This window comes from Peromyscus eremicus, unplaced genomic scaffold (genome assembly GCF_949786415.1).
Source record: "Peromyscus eremicus unplaced genomic scaffold, PerEre_H2_v1 PerEre#2#chrX_unloc_1, whole genome shotgun sequence".
NCBI lineage: Eukaryota > Metazoa > Chordata > Mammalia > Rodentia > Cricetidae > Peromyscus > Peromyscus eremicus.
In genome coordinates this window covers 3,970,478-3,988,384 of record NW_026734288.1, presented here as the reverse complement: position 1 = coordinate 3,988,384, position 17,907 = coordinate 3,970,478, and the positions used below count along the sequence as shown (strand labels likewise).

The window sequence follows — 17,907 nt, the reverse complement described above, 5'->3', positions numbered from 1 at the left end:
CACCCTCTTCAAGTACTTCAGCACATCTGGTTCTTTTCCTGGAGAAGTGACCCATATCTTCATTCCTGATGGATCTGTGCCTTTTGTCATCCTTCCTGGATTAGATTATTGTAGTTTCCCAATGACTTTAATGACAGGGCACAGTAGCACCAAAACAAGCCCCAAAAGATCTCCTGCACTCCAGACATAATCCTTCTTTCCTTCATTGTGGAGAGACAGTCCAATTTCAAACAAATTGTTGCTCTTTAAAAGTAGATTCAATAATCTACCCTTACATCCTAGCGTATCTACACTATCCCCTTTTTTTCTTAAGGAAGAAATTGCCTTTATAATCAACCACCTTTAAATAAAAAATATACAATTATAAATACTTTTTGGGAATTTTAGCATAGCTTCTCATACTACTTCCTGCTGGTTGTGGGTGATGGTAACTTATGGGGAACCTAAGACAATTAAGAACTATGATCAAGTCCTGACTGGAGTAATCTGTGACACTACACTGTCTGAGCCAGTTGCCTTAAAGTGGATTTTGGATGTTGGATCATCTGGAGACCACTCAGGTGGTCTTTTTTGATTAAACCATGTGAGCCTGGAAGCAATCCGCAGGTTCTTATCTGTGGGAAAAAAGGCAGAACCTCTTTTCCAGAGCAACATGTCCTTAGACAAATTTTTAAATCAAGATATCTTTAAAATATACATATTGATTTAACTCAGCATCTTTTAAAATCAAAAGTCTCTCTACAGTTAAAAAATCCCAAAGACAATATATTCCAGATTCTGTGTGTGATTTCCATGTTTATGTGGCTTATTTTTTGTATTACTGTTATTGTCTTTTTAAAGACTTTATTTTTTTAACCTTTCTACTTCTTTATATAACTGTCTGTATTCATTTTCTTCTGTTTTCCAAGGCTATGTACATTTTTACATACACTGTAAGCCATTTAAAATCTTGTTTCATCTGAATCTCCCTTACTGTAAATCTATTGCTTTAAATTGCAGCATTACTAGAACTGAAATGGCAGCTTTGGTTGCTGGTTCCACCCACCTCCATTTTACAACATGGCGGTAGTACATTTACTTTCAGCTCTGGGTCTGGGAGCCATGTGTACCACCAACTCTCAGAAGCAGTAGCTCTATGCCTCCATTAAAACAGTATGTAGCCCAAAAACATCTTTTTTTTAGTAGGAAAATCTATATACACTGCACACCATGTTGCATGGCTTACAGAAACCTCTGTTTACTCAGCGGGAATGTGCCATGCTGTAGCTTCAGCCTGCATGCGGCAAACTTGCCATAGAGTAGCATGCATGTTTCAGTGTCCTGCCACTTGCATGAGACATGAAGCAGGAACCTGTTTTTTGCTCCATCTAGAACTGCTTATTAAGTATTCTCAGGTTTTAGGTGGAAACTTGAGCCCTTTGGTGCCATTTGTAGATGAAAGTTTATCTGTGTTCCTCACCTGGTAGCCCTGCAGTCCCACAGACATTCAGATCCAAGTAAACACAGAGAGGCTTATATTAATTAAAACTGGTTGGATATTAGCTTAGATCTATCACTGGCTAGCTCTTACATTTAAGCTCAGCCCATTTCTGTTAATCTAAATGTTGCCACGTGTTCTGTGGCTTTACCTGTGTGCTGTTACATGCTGCTTCCTGGACGGTGGGCTGGTGTCTACTCATTCATTCTTCCTCTTCCCAGAAATCTCTTTGTCTGCTTATCCTGTCTCTACTTCCTGCCTGGCTAATGGCTAATCAGTGTTTAATTAAACCATTGTACAAAAGTATTATCCCACAGTAGTTCTATTTCTTAAATAAGAAGTACATCTAGTGTGCTATTTTCTTTGCTTATTTTACCTTACTTTGAGGCAAAGTTTTGATTGTTGTCAATACATAAGTGAATTCTAGTACTATAAGTAAGACTTCCACCAATGAAAACATTAACAGAAAACTCTATAAGTAAAAGAAATACTGAGTTCTGTTACACAGAAAGATGATTGCAACAGAAAACCTCAGGAAATTAAGTCCATTTGATGTGTTCATGTGGGTATAGATAGGTGTGTGTATACCTATACTATCATATAAAATCACATAAATTCATGAGCAATGAGGGAAATCATCTCAAATGAAGAAAAGCTTATGTGAACCCTTGCTAGTGGTATTTCATTCCAAGTCTACTTGGCTCAATTTCTATTATGTCCTGTAACAGAATTTAATAGTTCTTAGAAGACATGGAAAAAGGCAAATCACTTTATGGATGCAGTGAGATCTATGTCATCTGCATGGGTAAAGCCTTTGATTAGCCATGAAGTTGTGATCTCATTGTCAGGCCCCTCCTATTCAAAACCACTGTCATTTGTCACAGAAAAGCAGAAAAGGGATCTGCACCACCACTTCTCTCACATTGTACCACTGCCTCCCATATGGGGACCCACAACTCTCTCTCTTCCATTTTATAATTTTCTGTTTTATCTCTCGCAAATTTAACTATATGTTCAGAAAAAATATGATCATCCTTCTCTTATTATAATTACTTTTCATTAACTTCTTTTGGCACAGACTTTTTCCTCTAAATAGCTTTGACATTATCAAGCAGTTATTTAAGGTCCAATGTGTGTTGTGGGGTTTCTCTCACACAATGTCAGTTTTCCTATAAGTATGGATCATGTGAGCATTAGTAGACTTCTGCCCTGATCATGACTTGAGAGTGTGTGAAACACAGCCAAAATCCACTGACTTTTCATAACTTACGCTGTTCTCTTTGTTTCTAATTGTCACATTGTGAATTGGGTATGATCTGAATTTATGAATATGAAGTCATATTCAAAGAACTGAATTACACAGAGAATTCAAAATGGAAAATTTTTCGCAAGACAACTGATACACCAGATCACATCTGTGCAGGAAAGCTGTGGGCTCCTAATGTACTATAATTCACTAGTATAGACTAGTGTATATTCTTCTGTTTTATGTTGTTGTGTGTACACATGTCTGTATGGTGTGTGTGTGTGTGTGTGTGTTTCTGTGTCATAGCTCCTTGACACAGTGTGAAGGGAGTTATCTCTGTCCTTAGAAAACATTGGTTCTGTATAACAAGTGTCTTTGTTAAATGTTAAGGAGAAGTGCCTGTATTGAACAAGTTATGTCAACCACAATGTGTCTTCTCTTAATTGTGTCAATTAAGTGGAGTAGTTGAACACTAAGGTGGAAGGAACTGGTGGGTCTCTATGCTGAAGTATGTGCTTGAATAATGTAAGACTCTGCTCACTGCATACCTGCTTTACCATTTGTCTGATTTATTCATGTACAAACTTATTAATATATAGGCATGGAAGCATGTTGTTCCTTTTTATTAAAATTTCAAGGAAAATACACAGTACTTTCTATTTCCAATGTACCACAAACTAGTTCAGATGACATATTTCCATATCCTCAGAGCAGTAATATTTGGAACCATCAATAAAGAGAAACAAAAAGGAATATGGAGGAAAGATTTATGAGTAATAGATTATTCCAGTCTTAAGAAATGGCTTTTAATTGCAGTTTGACCAAGGTAGAGATGCCAGTTTATTAGGAGAAATAAGGCAGCATTTAACTCATGTCTAGTGTAACATATGTTTGTCACGGTCTCAGAGTGGTTCTCTGCCTTATGTCCATGAATGGACATATGTCTGTTTGGGAACAACACATCCATTCAAATTGTGACAGACATAATCTCTTTGATGTTAAAATAAAAATCTTTGGTATAGAACTTTGTGGTAGAAGCATGGTTAAGAAAGGTATCATTTCAATGCCCAGGCAGATTCTTCACCTAATCTCAATGAATCCAATGTGCCTTTTGCAGGTGTGGAATTGATACAGTTGAATGAGAGACTAGATGATAACATATAATTAATAACCATGAAATTCATACACCAGGTTTGTCATATAGGAAGACATTAGTTTGCATGCTGTTACCAAATAACATACAGGTAAATTAACATAACTGCAATTTGTTATGCCCACTGTGAGTAAGGAGAAGCACATGGCTGGTGTTATTTGTCATCATCATGCTTCTGTCTTTCTCTGAACTGATTACATTTAATTCTACCCCCAGTTTTATTTTCTTCCTCATAGTCTGGGTTCCAGTCTGGATTCTTTCTGCAGAGCCTTGACATATATATCTGTACTGTCATGAAAGGTTTATTCATTTATGAAGGAGATGGTTATGCTGCAGAATTCCATATCCAAACAAGATCATTGCATCTTTAGTTTAGTATTTTCTCTTTAATCTTCAGTAGGGCTTTTGAAATTTGGCTTTTATTCCAAAGTGAGGAATTGGTGTTCATTGGAATCCTATGGAAAACATATGTATAAGTTGTAGTAAGTAAAAACTGAATATTGAAATTTAAACACCATGGAGCACATGTGAATTCCTCCTTTGAATTTCTGCAAAGTACATGAATGTCACGCAGCACTGATTCTAGTAAATACCTTACATTAGTACAAGAAAAAGACAAAACAAGTTTGCCAGGTTACTTCCAAATATTAATGGGGTGTTTGAGTAACAACTATCCAATTCATCCCTGGGTGAAGTAATGTCACTGTAAAAATAAATTTGTGAAAGTTTTTATCTTGAGTCTCACTGCAAATTTGCAGAATCTTAGTATTATAAATCAGAACATGGAAACCAATAGGGAAAGTCAGTGGAGACTTTAGAGGGGAATACATTGCCTTCATGCTTCTTGGACACAAGCAACTAGGTTTTTTACCCACTTAAAGAATTATTTTCATCTAAGACTACCCCACAGATACTGTCTGTTATCTTCCATTGAAGCCTCATTTTGCTTTAATCACACACCCTAGAGAAAGAGAATGTGAGGGCCCTTAATGCTTCTCAAAGTCAGCTGTGCTCAGCCTCAATTTGCAATGCAAACCTGACTCTGCTATCTATAGTATGTCAATTTAACCATGCTGCCAGGTCTGCACTAAAAACACTCATGATGCTGGCCAAACAGACTACCTACCTGATAGCATAAAAGTAGGATCTACAGTTTTGTCTGCCTCTGGGAGCTCATGTTATTCTACGTCTCTGCTCTGTTAAAGTACACAGAGTGAGCTTTTTGATCCTGCCTTCCAGTCTCTTAGTGTGGTAGAAAATATATGAGACTTTCTTGTTTTGAAACCCAAAACATTATCAGGAAGGTGAAATTTTGAGAAAAGTTTCCTGAGTGGATCCAGATGGAAGAGAAAAGAGACATGGCTTTTTCTCAGGTAAATGTGTATATGGAAGTAAGATTTGTTGCCTGTTCTACAAATGCTTTTTAGTGGTGATCCCAAACCTGTACATTACCTCTCAGTTTTTACAAGCCTTTTTTTCATTTTCTGATGTGGTTGTCAAGGTAAAGATTTTTGAATGCATGTCATATGAGTGTGTGCTGCTTTTCACTGTTTTCTCACTTTATTTTTTTCAAAATAAATTATCTGTGTTAATGCATAGTATAACTCTTTGTCAATGGATAATGTTTAAAGTATTATTTTTGTGAAAGGCATACTGTGTTATATAATAAGTTTAATTGTTTAAATTTAATACATACTTCCAAACAGAATTTGCCAGTCATAAGGTGGTATGAAATTGTCTTCTCAGGCAAGTTTTCTTCTGTTTATTTAGTGGGTTTTTTTTGTGTGTGTGTGTGTGTGTCTGTGTTTGGCTAGATTCAAAGAGTCTATTTCATCATTTCTCTTTGCTACCTATTAACCTTACAGTGAAGCTGCAATGCCCTTCAATTGCACTGACACCTGCTAACAATCACTACCCTGGGAGCTGATGCAATATTACATTCTACGTTATATAGTACATTCTTTGAACAAATGAACTAATGGAGAACTTATAGGCAAAATGTACGTATATTCATGTGGATTTGGCAAACAATCAAAAAGTCTCAACAAGGAAAGTTTAGGTGGTTGGAGTTGAAGTGTCTTCATTATCAACCAAAAATATTAAACTGAGTCCAGGGATACCATTATTTAGATACAGCATTTGCAAGTGAAACCAAAAGAAGAATTTTTACTGTTTAAAATACACTTAAGAGAGAATCTAATCATTTGTCTCACTGCCAAACTGTAAAATAGTGGAATTTTAGAATGGATCATGGAAACTAAAGGGAATGCTTTATTGGAGACAATGGTGTGGTATCAATTTCCTGCTGGGCCTTGGCTGTAGGCAAGTATATTACTTACCCTGTATGAGAAATACTTTCAGCTGGGGCCACTCCTCAGAGTCCTCCACTATTTCAAATAAAGGTACAAGTTATGTTTTAATTAATGATCTCAGGGAAATGGAATGTGAGGAAGGGGTCACTAGGACTTTTTACAACCATGTTCAGACTCAATTTCAAATGTCTGTGCATAGTATAAAGTAGGACACTGATGCCACATACCCAGGTGATAGAGATTTCCATGAAGTTAAGGAATAAAGAATTCCTCTCAATGCAGGAAAGGAGAAGCTGAGTTTTGATCTGTCTGTACAAGTTCATGTTTCTACATCTCTGCTGTGGCACAAGTCACTTTTTTTCCCTGCTTTCTGGTCTCTGCATGTGGAATTGGGGAATATAGGTGCTGCTGCCTTTGCACACAGAATAGTGTCTGAAAGGTGAAACTTTAAGATAAACTTCTTGACAGGAATCATAAGGAAAGGGAAGGACAGATGGCATGTTCTCAGGTAAAATCATGTACAAAAATGAGACAGGTTGACATTTCACAATTTAATGCTTCATTTGCAGAACTCTCAACCATCACTACAGTTCCTCACTGTAAGAAAGCTGTATTTTGTGTTTTATTATTTTTATTATTATTATTTTTTTTTTTTTGGTTTTTTGAGACAGGGTTTCTCTGTGTAGCTTTGCACCTTTCCTGGATCCTGCTCTGTAGACCAGGCTGGCCTCAAACTCACAAAGATCCTCCTGCCTCTGCCTCCCGAGTGCTAGGATTAAAGGCATGCGCCACCACCGCCCAGCTGTGTTTTATTTTATTCTGAACATAAATTCTTTATTTTCAGTATCATTTCTGTTCTACATCCTGCTTTCCACTCTTTCCTGCCTCTTTTATATTCTGGTATGACTTACTATATCAGATTATGACCTGAAATATTTACAAACTTTCTGACATTAGAGATGAATGTTGAAACTCAATTCCAACTGAGGACAACATCAGACATTATTTGTCACTGAGAAAAGGTGCACATTTCATAAAATGTTTATCTGTTGGGCACTTTCATGAAAAAGTCACAGCTTCCTCCCTCTTAATATATAACATTGGAAAATTGCAGATTGATTACTGATAACACAGACAGTTTTTTAGTTGAATACTCTTTCCTGGGGCAAATAAGGACTCAAACCATCATAACAAAGCAAAATTGAATTTTCACTTCAGAGTTTGTTGACATTCAATGACGTGGCCATCAATTTCTCCAAGGAGGAATGGGAATGCCTGGACACATCTCAGAGAAATTTATACAGAGAGGTCATGTTAGAGAACTACAGCAACCTGGTTTCTGTAGGTGAGAATAAATTCTTTCATGATTGCTGCTTAGCCCTCGGAATGTCTATCAATTTTTATTAGTATTTTGAATTGTTTTCTATTAATGAATCCAAGCTCCCAATTGTACCTGGAGATTTTCACTCCAGCTCCTGCCAAGTCCTGCCAGTCCCGGAGCATACTTACAAAATAAACACGCATTATTTAAACTGCTTGGCCAGTAGCTCAGGCTTATCATTGTGTAGCTCTTACTCTTATATTTAGCCCATTTCTATACTTTGCCACATGGGTCGTGGCTTACTGGTATCTTATATCTTGCTTGTCCTGGAGGTGGCTCCAGGCAGTCCCCTCCTCTGCCTTCCTGTTCCTCAATTTTCCTCCCTGTTAGTCCCGCCTATACTTCCTGTCTGGCTACTGGCCAATCAGTGTTTACTTTTACAGAGCGATATCCACAGCACCCTTTTATTTCAAAATTTTGGTGAGTGTAATACTTACTAAAAATTTTCTTATTCTAAGTGGTCTTTTAATTTAGCAAATACTCCCTTCAATCCCATATGGGTTTTTTTTTCAGCAGTCACTCATTAGCAATAATGGTTGAATACATTTTGATTATAGTAGTTTTATTTTTGTAATGGGGTAATTAAAGGGAAGTTGAATGTATACAAAATTAACAATGGATTTCTGAGAAGTCTACAACACCTGTCAAGTATGTACTAATAAGAATTCATTTATGAGTCTTTCCTTATGTAACTTCATATCCACTGAGTATAAGCCTGTGTTAGAACCCAACTATTTTCCACATCATGTAAAGAAATTATTCTGTCTCTTCTAATTCACAGGCCTTTCTGTATCAAAACCAGAACTAGTCACCTGTCTTGAAAAGAACAAGGAACCCTGGACAGTGAACATAGAGGAAGCAAAAGGTAGAGACTCAGGTAAGTAGGAAGAAAACTGGTTTATTTGTGGAATACAAAGAAAGAAACAAACAATAACTACATTTGGATTAACCTGGCTCCTCACTAGAAGCGATGCCTAAGAATTTTGTTTAGAATTGTGTACTAGGATCAAGCACACAGAGAATTTTACATGATTTTCCACCATTTCATCAGAATAGTGATTAGGTGGAATTTAGTATACCAATAGCAATTTGACAATGTATGTGGGGCTTTATTCTGTGTTCTAACAAATTTTTGAATTTTTCTCCTGTGTGACAGTAATTCTAGTGTTATTCTTATTTTTTGAATTTTTTATACTGTATAGGGATCAATTAATTTTTAGTTCTTTTACCTCCTTGCATACCATCCCTTTACCACACTAAACTAATGTCATGATTCCTGCATCATATCTCATTCTCCTTATCAAAGAAATAACAGAAAATAGATTTTAAAAAATGAGGAAGATTTGTCCTAGCCAACTGTTTCTGAACACAAGACTTTGAATATTATTGATATTCCCTGCTGTTATTTTCTTCTTTCTGGAAGCTAGGAACTGCACATATGTTCTTGTAAAAATGTTGTGACTTTTGGTCTACTTTCCACTTTATAAGCTGAGATTTTGTCTGACTTGGTCTTCTTTGGGTTTTGGCCTTGCTGCACATAGTTGGTGATTGGCCATTGGTCCTAAAATGTTTGTAAACTTCTTCTTCTTTAGAGTTATTTACCATTTCTTGTCTTTATCTTCTCTCTGTACCAATTTTTTCATAGGTATCTAACCCACGATGTAAGGGTTAAGATAAAAAACCCAAGATATGGCTCAGTTCTACAAATTTTCCATATTAAACTTTTCTAGTAAAGGATGAGTGATGCATAAATCTATGAGTATAACAATATAGCATTCATTTATGCCATGTTCATTAAGCAAAATAATAATAGTTTTTTCATCTCAGGCCATGACAATTTGGCCTCAGTTTCTTGGCTGCAATAACAGTGTCAAGTATCGGTTCCAACAATAAAGTTGGGTTTAAGACAATCAATTGCTGGTTAGTAATTGCCAACAAAAATCTGCCAGTTTTGTGCATTCCTTTCAGGCTAGTGAGAATATATAGTCACATGGTTCATAACAAGGAAAGACTGATGAGTACTTTTCTTCTCATGTAGAATATATACTACCTTCTAACACCATGAATGTATTTCAGTTGGGTTAAAGTGCCCCGTTGAACATAAGTTTGATATCTCTGCATTCCGTGCTTTAAATATGTGAGCCTTATCATTGTTTTTGGGTTTTTGTTGCTGTTGTTGTTATATTTTGAAACAGAAATTCTCCATGTAGTTTTAGTGCCTATCCTGGATCCCACTCTGTAGACCAAGCTAGCCTTGAACTCACAGATATCTGCCTGGCTTTGCCTACCAAATGCTGGGATTAAAGGTGTGTGCCACCACTGCCTGGTAAATAATTACAAAGGCAATACACACTATGCTTGTATATAATACCAGAAAACAATGCACACAGTTACTAGTTCATGAGGCTTTATTTGTTGGACATGATTTCAAGTTTGGGTATTTTATACATCATTGTAAAGAAATGACACATGTATGCATTTTAACAAACTTCTACAGAAGTATGGTTTTCTATGTTTCCTCAAAAGATTTCTCATGTCCAGAAAGTTAAAGATGCTTCACTTCAAGTTTGTTGACCAGAGTTCAATCACTAGGACACAGACAGTGGAATGAGGTTTCTGAAAACTACCATCTAACCATATATACCCACATACATATAGTCAATAAATATATTTCTAAGATTATCAAGGAAAGGACTGTAATCTTTGTTACTCCTCTTTGTATTTGCTATTCTACAATACTCTATCATTACTTTTATGACTTAATACTGTTTTAATTTCTCCAACTTTTTAATAGTGATGTTTTTAATTATCCAGTCTATGGAAAAAACTCTACACCCCAGTGGCCCAATAATAGCTACCTAAACTCCATATAGAAACCAAAATCTTTAAAGCTAGCATCCACAAATTTAAGAAAATGTGTAGTATTTGTCTTTCTGGATTAAGTCACTTAGAATAATTCTTTTCAGTTCCATTCACTTACATACAATATGTATAATAGCAAAAACAAGTGAATTAATTTTTTAGCATATAACTTAACAAAGATAAACCAAATGAAATAAATAATTTATCATGTCACATGTTCTGAAGTTGAATAGAAGGAACAATAAAAATAATTCAAGGTGGGAAATGAGATGGGTTCGAAACGGAATCCCACCAGAACATTAGAGAAAAACTAACACCAACACATTGCAAATTATAAAACAAAATGGAATAGTTCCATTTTAAGAACACTTGAAAATAATTATCTACTAGGATCAAGGTGGCTTCATCCAGGAGATGATAACGGGAATCAAAATAAGAAAATCAATACATGTGATATATTATTGGAGCAGACTATAAGAAAGTAACCAAATGATCCCTTCATTAAATGCAGAAAAGGCTTCTGACAAAACACAACATCCCTTCATTATAAAAATTCAACAGTAGGAGGATCATATCTACATATAATAGATTGTGTTTATTGTAAGTATTTACCAACATAATCATTCTAAATAGAGAAAACTCAAAACAGTTCTTATATAATTGGCAACATAAAGGATACTTACTCTTTCCATACCTGTTCCACATTCTGCTTAAAGTCCTAAGTTTCAGTATAAGATAATATGAAGTTCAAGGTGGTACAGAGAGGAAAGAAAAAAGTCATAGTATCATTTTACACATAATATTTATTCTACACCAAAAAAATATATCAAGATTCTTATGTGTGGTGCTAAGGTTATTGCTTGTCTCTCTTTCACCATTGTTCGGAGTTTACTTCCATCATAACTGAAAAACTCTCTGGAATTTTTGTTTCCCAATTCATAGTGTCCCTCTATCTCAAATCCCTTACTAAAGAATTATAGACACTTAATGAATGCTCTGACAAGGACCATCTTCCATAGCTATACTATTATTGCTTATCTAATGCAAAGTGGTGCGTCCTGAAATGATATAATCATGAACAATAAAGCTGGACTAACATTTTGAAGCTTTATATAATTTGTTCATATATTTGAAAAAATACATATAAATATGTAAGAGTAACAACTATCAAATGGAGGTTACATAATTGATTTGGTGATATGAGAAGAGTTGGAGGGAAAGTGACTGAGATAAGCTTGAAATGATATATTTATATTTACATTAAATTTACATTTAAAATAATTTGCAAATTTCACATGTAAACTTCTGATATCTTTCTTTGAAATAGAATACTACATTTCAGTCTACTTTGAAAATATAAATTTTATTCAGTAGGCATTTTATCAATTTGTTGTTTTTTGGGGGACAGAGTTTCTCTGTGTATTTGCCCTGGCTGTCCTGGAACTTTCTCTGTAGTGCAAGCTGGCCTTGAACTCACAGATATTAGCCTGTCTCTGCCTCCTGAGTTCTGGGAATAAATACTCTGTGTCCTGAGTACTGGGACTAAAGACATGTGCCACCACCACCCAGCTTGATTTTTTGTTTTTGAATCCAAACATATTAGATCCTTTTGGAAAAAAGAGATTGTAATGCACTCTGGCCACTATTCATATTCTGCATTCAAGTCAGCGAAGAACACTTTAAGGAAAAGCCAGACTGTGATTCACATTGATGGGCCAACTGGAATGGTTCTATCAGTTAGTTATGTTAGAACAGGATATATTGAGGCCAAGATTAACATTTGCCTTGTTGACAATTAGCTGTACAGTCGAGAAACACATCCATTTTTTGTCACCCTGGGCCAGTTTTGCTGAGTTACATTTTGGCATTCTTTTTCTTTCCTGGACATATAATTTACTTTTCTCACTGCATCCTTTTTTTTTATGACATAATCTGTAACCATGTAGCCCTGATTAGCTTGGAAATGAAAATGTAGATCAGGCTGGCCTCATACCCACAGAGATGCACCTGCCACTGCCTTCCAAATGTTGAGATGAAAGGCCAGTCTTTTATCAATTTGAGATATCCTAAGGTATCTGAAGAAATGAAAGGCCTAAAGAATTATCAATGTGATTGTGGAGATTTTTGAAACATTCTCTCTACAGGGGGATAGGGATATTTGTTTTTCATGATCATTTTATTTTTTCTTTTTAATAATGACTCTTCTTCAAAAACTACATATTAACATGTATTAATAATCATTAATCATAGAAAATCTATATATGCTATTTTTTATTTTAATAATTTTAACATTTATCTGTTTGGAAAAGATTTTTTTCAGAGAGGGTTTCTCTGTATAATTGTGGTGCCTGTCCTGGATCTTACTCTTTAGGCCAGGCTGGCCTTCAAATCACAAAGATCTGCCTGACTCTGCCTCCAAAGTGCTAGGTTTAAAGTCATGCACCACTACCACTACCTGGTTGGAAGGGATATTTTGTTCTAAATTGATAATGCATTTCCAAGTGGACAGGATATTTTTAATAATGGCTAAGAGTTTCACTTCATATTCTAACAATTATGTTTAAAATGGATGCTTAAATGACATTCTTAAAGAGGACCCTTTAAAATTTTACATATTATAAAATACAAGTTCATGATATGGACTTCTCCATGTCCATCATCTTTGGACATTAATTCCTTATGGAAGAAGTGCTGAAGATTTATGATACATCTTTTTGCTACTTTCCATATATTGGTGTCATTTTATGAAAAAGTTTCTATATTATTTTTATCTTATTCCACACAGTTAGAAAATAATTGCCTTTTATTTCTTCTAGCTCTGTTTTGTTATCCCACTCAGGAGTTATTTCCAAAAGAGTATACACAGGATACTTGCCAAAGAGAAATATCAGGACAGTTTGGATGTAATCACCTTGGTGAATTATACATAAAGGTGTTCCGGGCATGTAGATCTGACAATGAGGACACTGAATCATGTGCTGAAGGAAATGATCTTCATCCAGCACCCATCACTGACATTCCTGACAGAATAGATGAAGAAGTTCCAGCTCCTCCTCAAAAAGGTAACTCTGTGTCATTTCCATTCAGATTCTGCCATTTCCTATCAAATATTCAAAATGACTCAAGCCACACTGGAGGGAAACAACCAACATTCAAAGCATGTAGACAGTATTTCACCGACCCTTCAAAATTGGAGAGGAATCCAAGATTCAGTATTGGACAAAAATATAAGAAATTTGGGAGGAGTTACAGGACATGTTCAGACTTCCTTAGAATTAATGTGGTTCATACTGGAGAAAAATTGTACAAATGTAAAATGTGTGGAAAGTTGCTTTCTATATTATCAGTACTTAAGGAACATTATAAAATCCATATGACAAAAGAATCATACAAATATGCAGAGCATGACATGTTCCTCTTACATGCAACAAAATACAGAGGTCATTGTAAAATTCACACTGAAGAGAATGCTTTCAAATGTACTGTGTATGGCAAGTCCTTTGCCAGTGGGTTTTCTCTTCATCTTCCTCAGAGAACCAATACTGGAGAAAAACTTTTTATATGTGAAGCATGTGGCAAGTCTTTTACTCAGAGTTCAACACTTCATATTCATGAGAGGATCGATACAGGAGGGAAATTATACAAATGTAAAGAATGTGACAAGTCATTTAACAAGGCCTCAAATTTTCAAGTTCATCAGAGAATCCCCAGTGGAGATAAACCTTACAAGTGTAATGTATGTGATAAGTCATTTACTCGAAGTTTAACACTTCAAGTTCATAAAAGAATACATACTGGAGAGAAACCTAACAAATGTAAGATATGTGGAAAGGCCTTTATTCGTAGCTCAACACTTAAAGTTCATCAAAGAATACACACTGGAGAAAAACCTTACAAATGTAATGTATGTGGAAAAGCCTTTACTCACAGTACAACACTAAAAGTTCATCAAAGAATACACACTGGAGAAAAACCTTACAACTGTTCAGATTGTGGAAAGTGCTTTACAGATAGCTCAAAACTTCAAGTTCATAAAAGAATCCACACTGGAGATAAACCTTACAAATGTAATATATGTGACAAGTCATTTACTCAGAATTCAGCACTTCAAATTCATAAAAGAATACATACTGGAGTGAAGCCTTACAAGTGTAAAGAATGTGGAAAGTCCTTTCCCAAAGTCTCAACTCTAAAAGTTCATCAAAGAGTACACACTGGAGATAAACCTTACAAATGTAATGTATGTGGAAAGTCCTTTAAGGACAGCTCAGCACTAAAAGTTCATCAAAGAGTACACACTGGAGAAAAACCTTACAAATGTAATGTATGTGGAAAATCCTTTAATGTTAGCTCAAATCTTAAAGTTCATCAAAGAATACACACTGGAGAAAAACCTTACAAATGTAATATGTGTAGAAAGTCCTTTACCAGAGGCTCACAACTTAATGTTCATCAAAGATTACACACTGGAGAAAAACCTTACAAATGTTCAGATTGTGGAAAGTCCTTCACTGATAGCTCAACACTTCAAGTTCATAAAAGAATCCATACTGGAGAGAAACCTTACAAATGTAATGCGTGTGGAAAGTCATTTACTCAGAGCTCAACACTTCAAATTCATAAAAGAATACATACTGGAGTTAAGCCTTACAAATGTGACGAATGTGAAATGTCCTTTACCAAAGGCTCAACACTAAAAGTTCATCAAAGAATACACACTGGAGAAAAACCTTACAAATGTTTAGATTGTGGAAAGTCCTTTACTGGAAACTCAACACTTAAAGTTCATCAAAGAATACACACTTGAGTGAAACCATACAAATGCAGAGAACGTGGCAAGTTTTTTAGGACAGACTCACATCTACAAATGCATCACAGAATACACACAGAAGAGAAAATTTACAGAGGAAAATAGTGTGACAAATCCTTTACCAGGGCCTCAACACTGCAAGTTTATCAAGAAATCCATAATGGAGAAGAAAGTTAAAAAATACAGATTGCGAAAAGTTCTTTGTCTATGATTAATATGTTCAAGGCAATTTAGACCCATTGAATACAGAACCCTTAAAATTATAATTAATATGTTATGTCCTTTCCCCATGTATCATCTCTGCAAAACTCACTGAAACTATATATTAGAGAAAGCTTACAAATACAAAGCATTGCAAAAACATTATTTGGGTACTTAAATCTTAAAAATCATCACATAGTACATACTAGAGATAACACATACAATATTAAGAAAGTAGCAAGTGTTAGGGAGTCCTCAGATATTGAAGCCAAACAGAATATTCCTAATGGAATGAAATTTAACAAATGTACAGAATTTTTAAGAAAATTTTAAAAGAAGATCAAAACTTAGAGAATGTCAGAAAATTTATGAAAGAAATAAACTCAAAGGGTAATATTTGCCCCAGTAATCATACAATAAAAGTGTTCTTTAAAATGTCAGTAGTGGAAGGAAACCTTTATCAAATATTCAAACCTTACTCAATGTCAGATGAGTGACATCAGGAAGCCCTATGCTTGATGTGATTTTAGAAATATTTTACCAAGAAATTTATGTTGACATGAAATTTTCCTTGGAAAACCATCTACATATATAGCAATGAATTAAACAGAATTACACAGAAATCATGTATTTAAATGAAATGTGGTTAATTTGACAATAGATGAAGGTAATAATAACTTAAAATGTGAAGGCTTAATGTATGCCAGGAATAGTTTGCTAATAGCCATATTGAGTCAAAAATCACTGCATAATTTTCTGTATATTTTATGGGATGGATATAGAGCTCAGAATGATATAGCTTTTATATAAATATTATTGTTTTTCTGATATTTGAGATTTTATCAAATAAAATACAGACTGTTTTAAATTTCAAGTTATTCTTCCTTTTTTTCTCAATTATCAATAAATACAATAAAGCCGGTATTCAATTTCTTCTTCATTAGAGTGTTCAACATTGATTTTATACAGGTATTTCGTATCTAGTGTCAGACATTACATTATAGATTATACAATAAAAAACATCATGAAAATACAAAGTAGAATTGCTTTTGGAAAACTATAACAGGTTCAATTATTGGAAGTATATGCATGTGTTAAGACTTGAATTGGTGTAAGAATGAATTTGAGTTGTTTTTATTAGCAGATCTAGGTCAAAGACTTAGACACACACAAAAAAAGGCTTCCTCTCATTGCTTGAGGCTTGAAACATTACATATCTTGTGATCATGTGAGAATATTGTTAGTTTGTGCCAAAACTGTTCACCATAAATTCTCTTCAGATTTTTAGGCCTCAGGAGTTCAAGGCTACAGAGACTGAAAGCTCTTCGAAGAGCCAAGCATGTCTACCTGCATCACTTTAGATAATAACTTTGCCTCTCTGTTATCAATATGCAATAACTCTTTGAATCTATTTGAATATAGGTATTACTGATACAGAGCATCCAGGCTGTTGTGGTTTCTTATCAGAGAACACAGAACACCTGATCCCAACTTTTCTTTGTATCTCTGTGTTAAATCTGTCTGTGTTTTCTTCATTCCTAAACCAATCCTCTTATATCTGTCACTAGAGACATACAGGGCATGAAAGCAATAGCCAATAGTTTGTATTCAAACAAGGAAGGACTTAATTGAGTGTTCACAATGAATTGTATTCATAATTTCTCATTAAGGAAGAAAATTGACTGCTTATTAAGTACTAATGAGCCCAAGAATAGAACTTCCTCAATAAAATTTTATAGACAGAAATTAGCAAGAGTAGCCATCAGCAAATTTTACCTATTCTTTGACTATATGAAAGTAATGCTAAACTGTCAACAGATAAAAAATTAATTTGGAAGTAATTTTCAAAATTGGTAAAATGACTCATGGTACCCAGATATGGTTTCTTCAATGTTTGATCTTACTATTTTTCATGTACATGTGAATTGTTCATCTCTTTTTATAATTGATGGAAGTTTAAATTATTTTAATGAATAAAGTATATTATATTCATTAATATAATAGAAAAACTAAATCTAACATAAAAAATTATTCGTATCACTTAACTTTGCCCCATTATTTGTTCCTCCAGGAAAAGTTAATTTGGATCCTATTTAATTGGGGCATGCTGGATGATTACTCTAGAAAAGACTTCTTACAGAATTTTTTGCACAATAATGGTGTGGTCATATCTGATGAGAAATGCAGGTCACAGCTGGTTGAAGACCAGCAAATCTAAGCTTCATGATTGCTTCTATGTCATTTTTTGTGTTTGATCTTGACTGGTTGCATGCTTGAGAGACTTTTAATATTTGCACAATTTGAAAATATTGAATTGATAGGAAATTTCTTGTAAATCATTTATGCCTTCTCCTAGGAGTTCTGCTTCTAAGCTTCATCAGGAAAGACCTGAACATACTATCCCTCCCAATTTTAGGGAGATATTCTTATCTATTTCATGGTCTTTCTGACTCTTTGGAGAATGT

At 34.7% G+C, this 17,907-nt stretch overlaps 1 protein-coding gene across 1 annotated transcript; it reads left to right on the top strand.

The window, feature by feature from the left end:
- The first annotated feature begins 13,840 nt into the window (after window positions 1–13,840).
- Window positions 13,841–15,238, top strand: LOC131900927 (zinc finger protein 665-like). The gene has a single exon (XM_059252242.1). It carries the CDS (start codon window positions 13,841–13,843, stop codon window positions 15,236–15,238), a length of 1,398 nt encoding a protein of 465 aa, XP_059108225.1.
- Window positions 15,239–17,907: the final 2,669 nt, after the last annotated feature.

Bases quoted from the DNA above. Each gene is read 5' to 3' on its own strand.
- LOC131900927 (XM_059252242.1), top strand. From the start codon at position 13,841: ATGTTCCTCTTACATGCAACAAAATACAGAGGTCATTGTAAAATTCAC.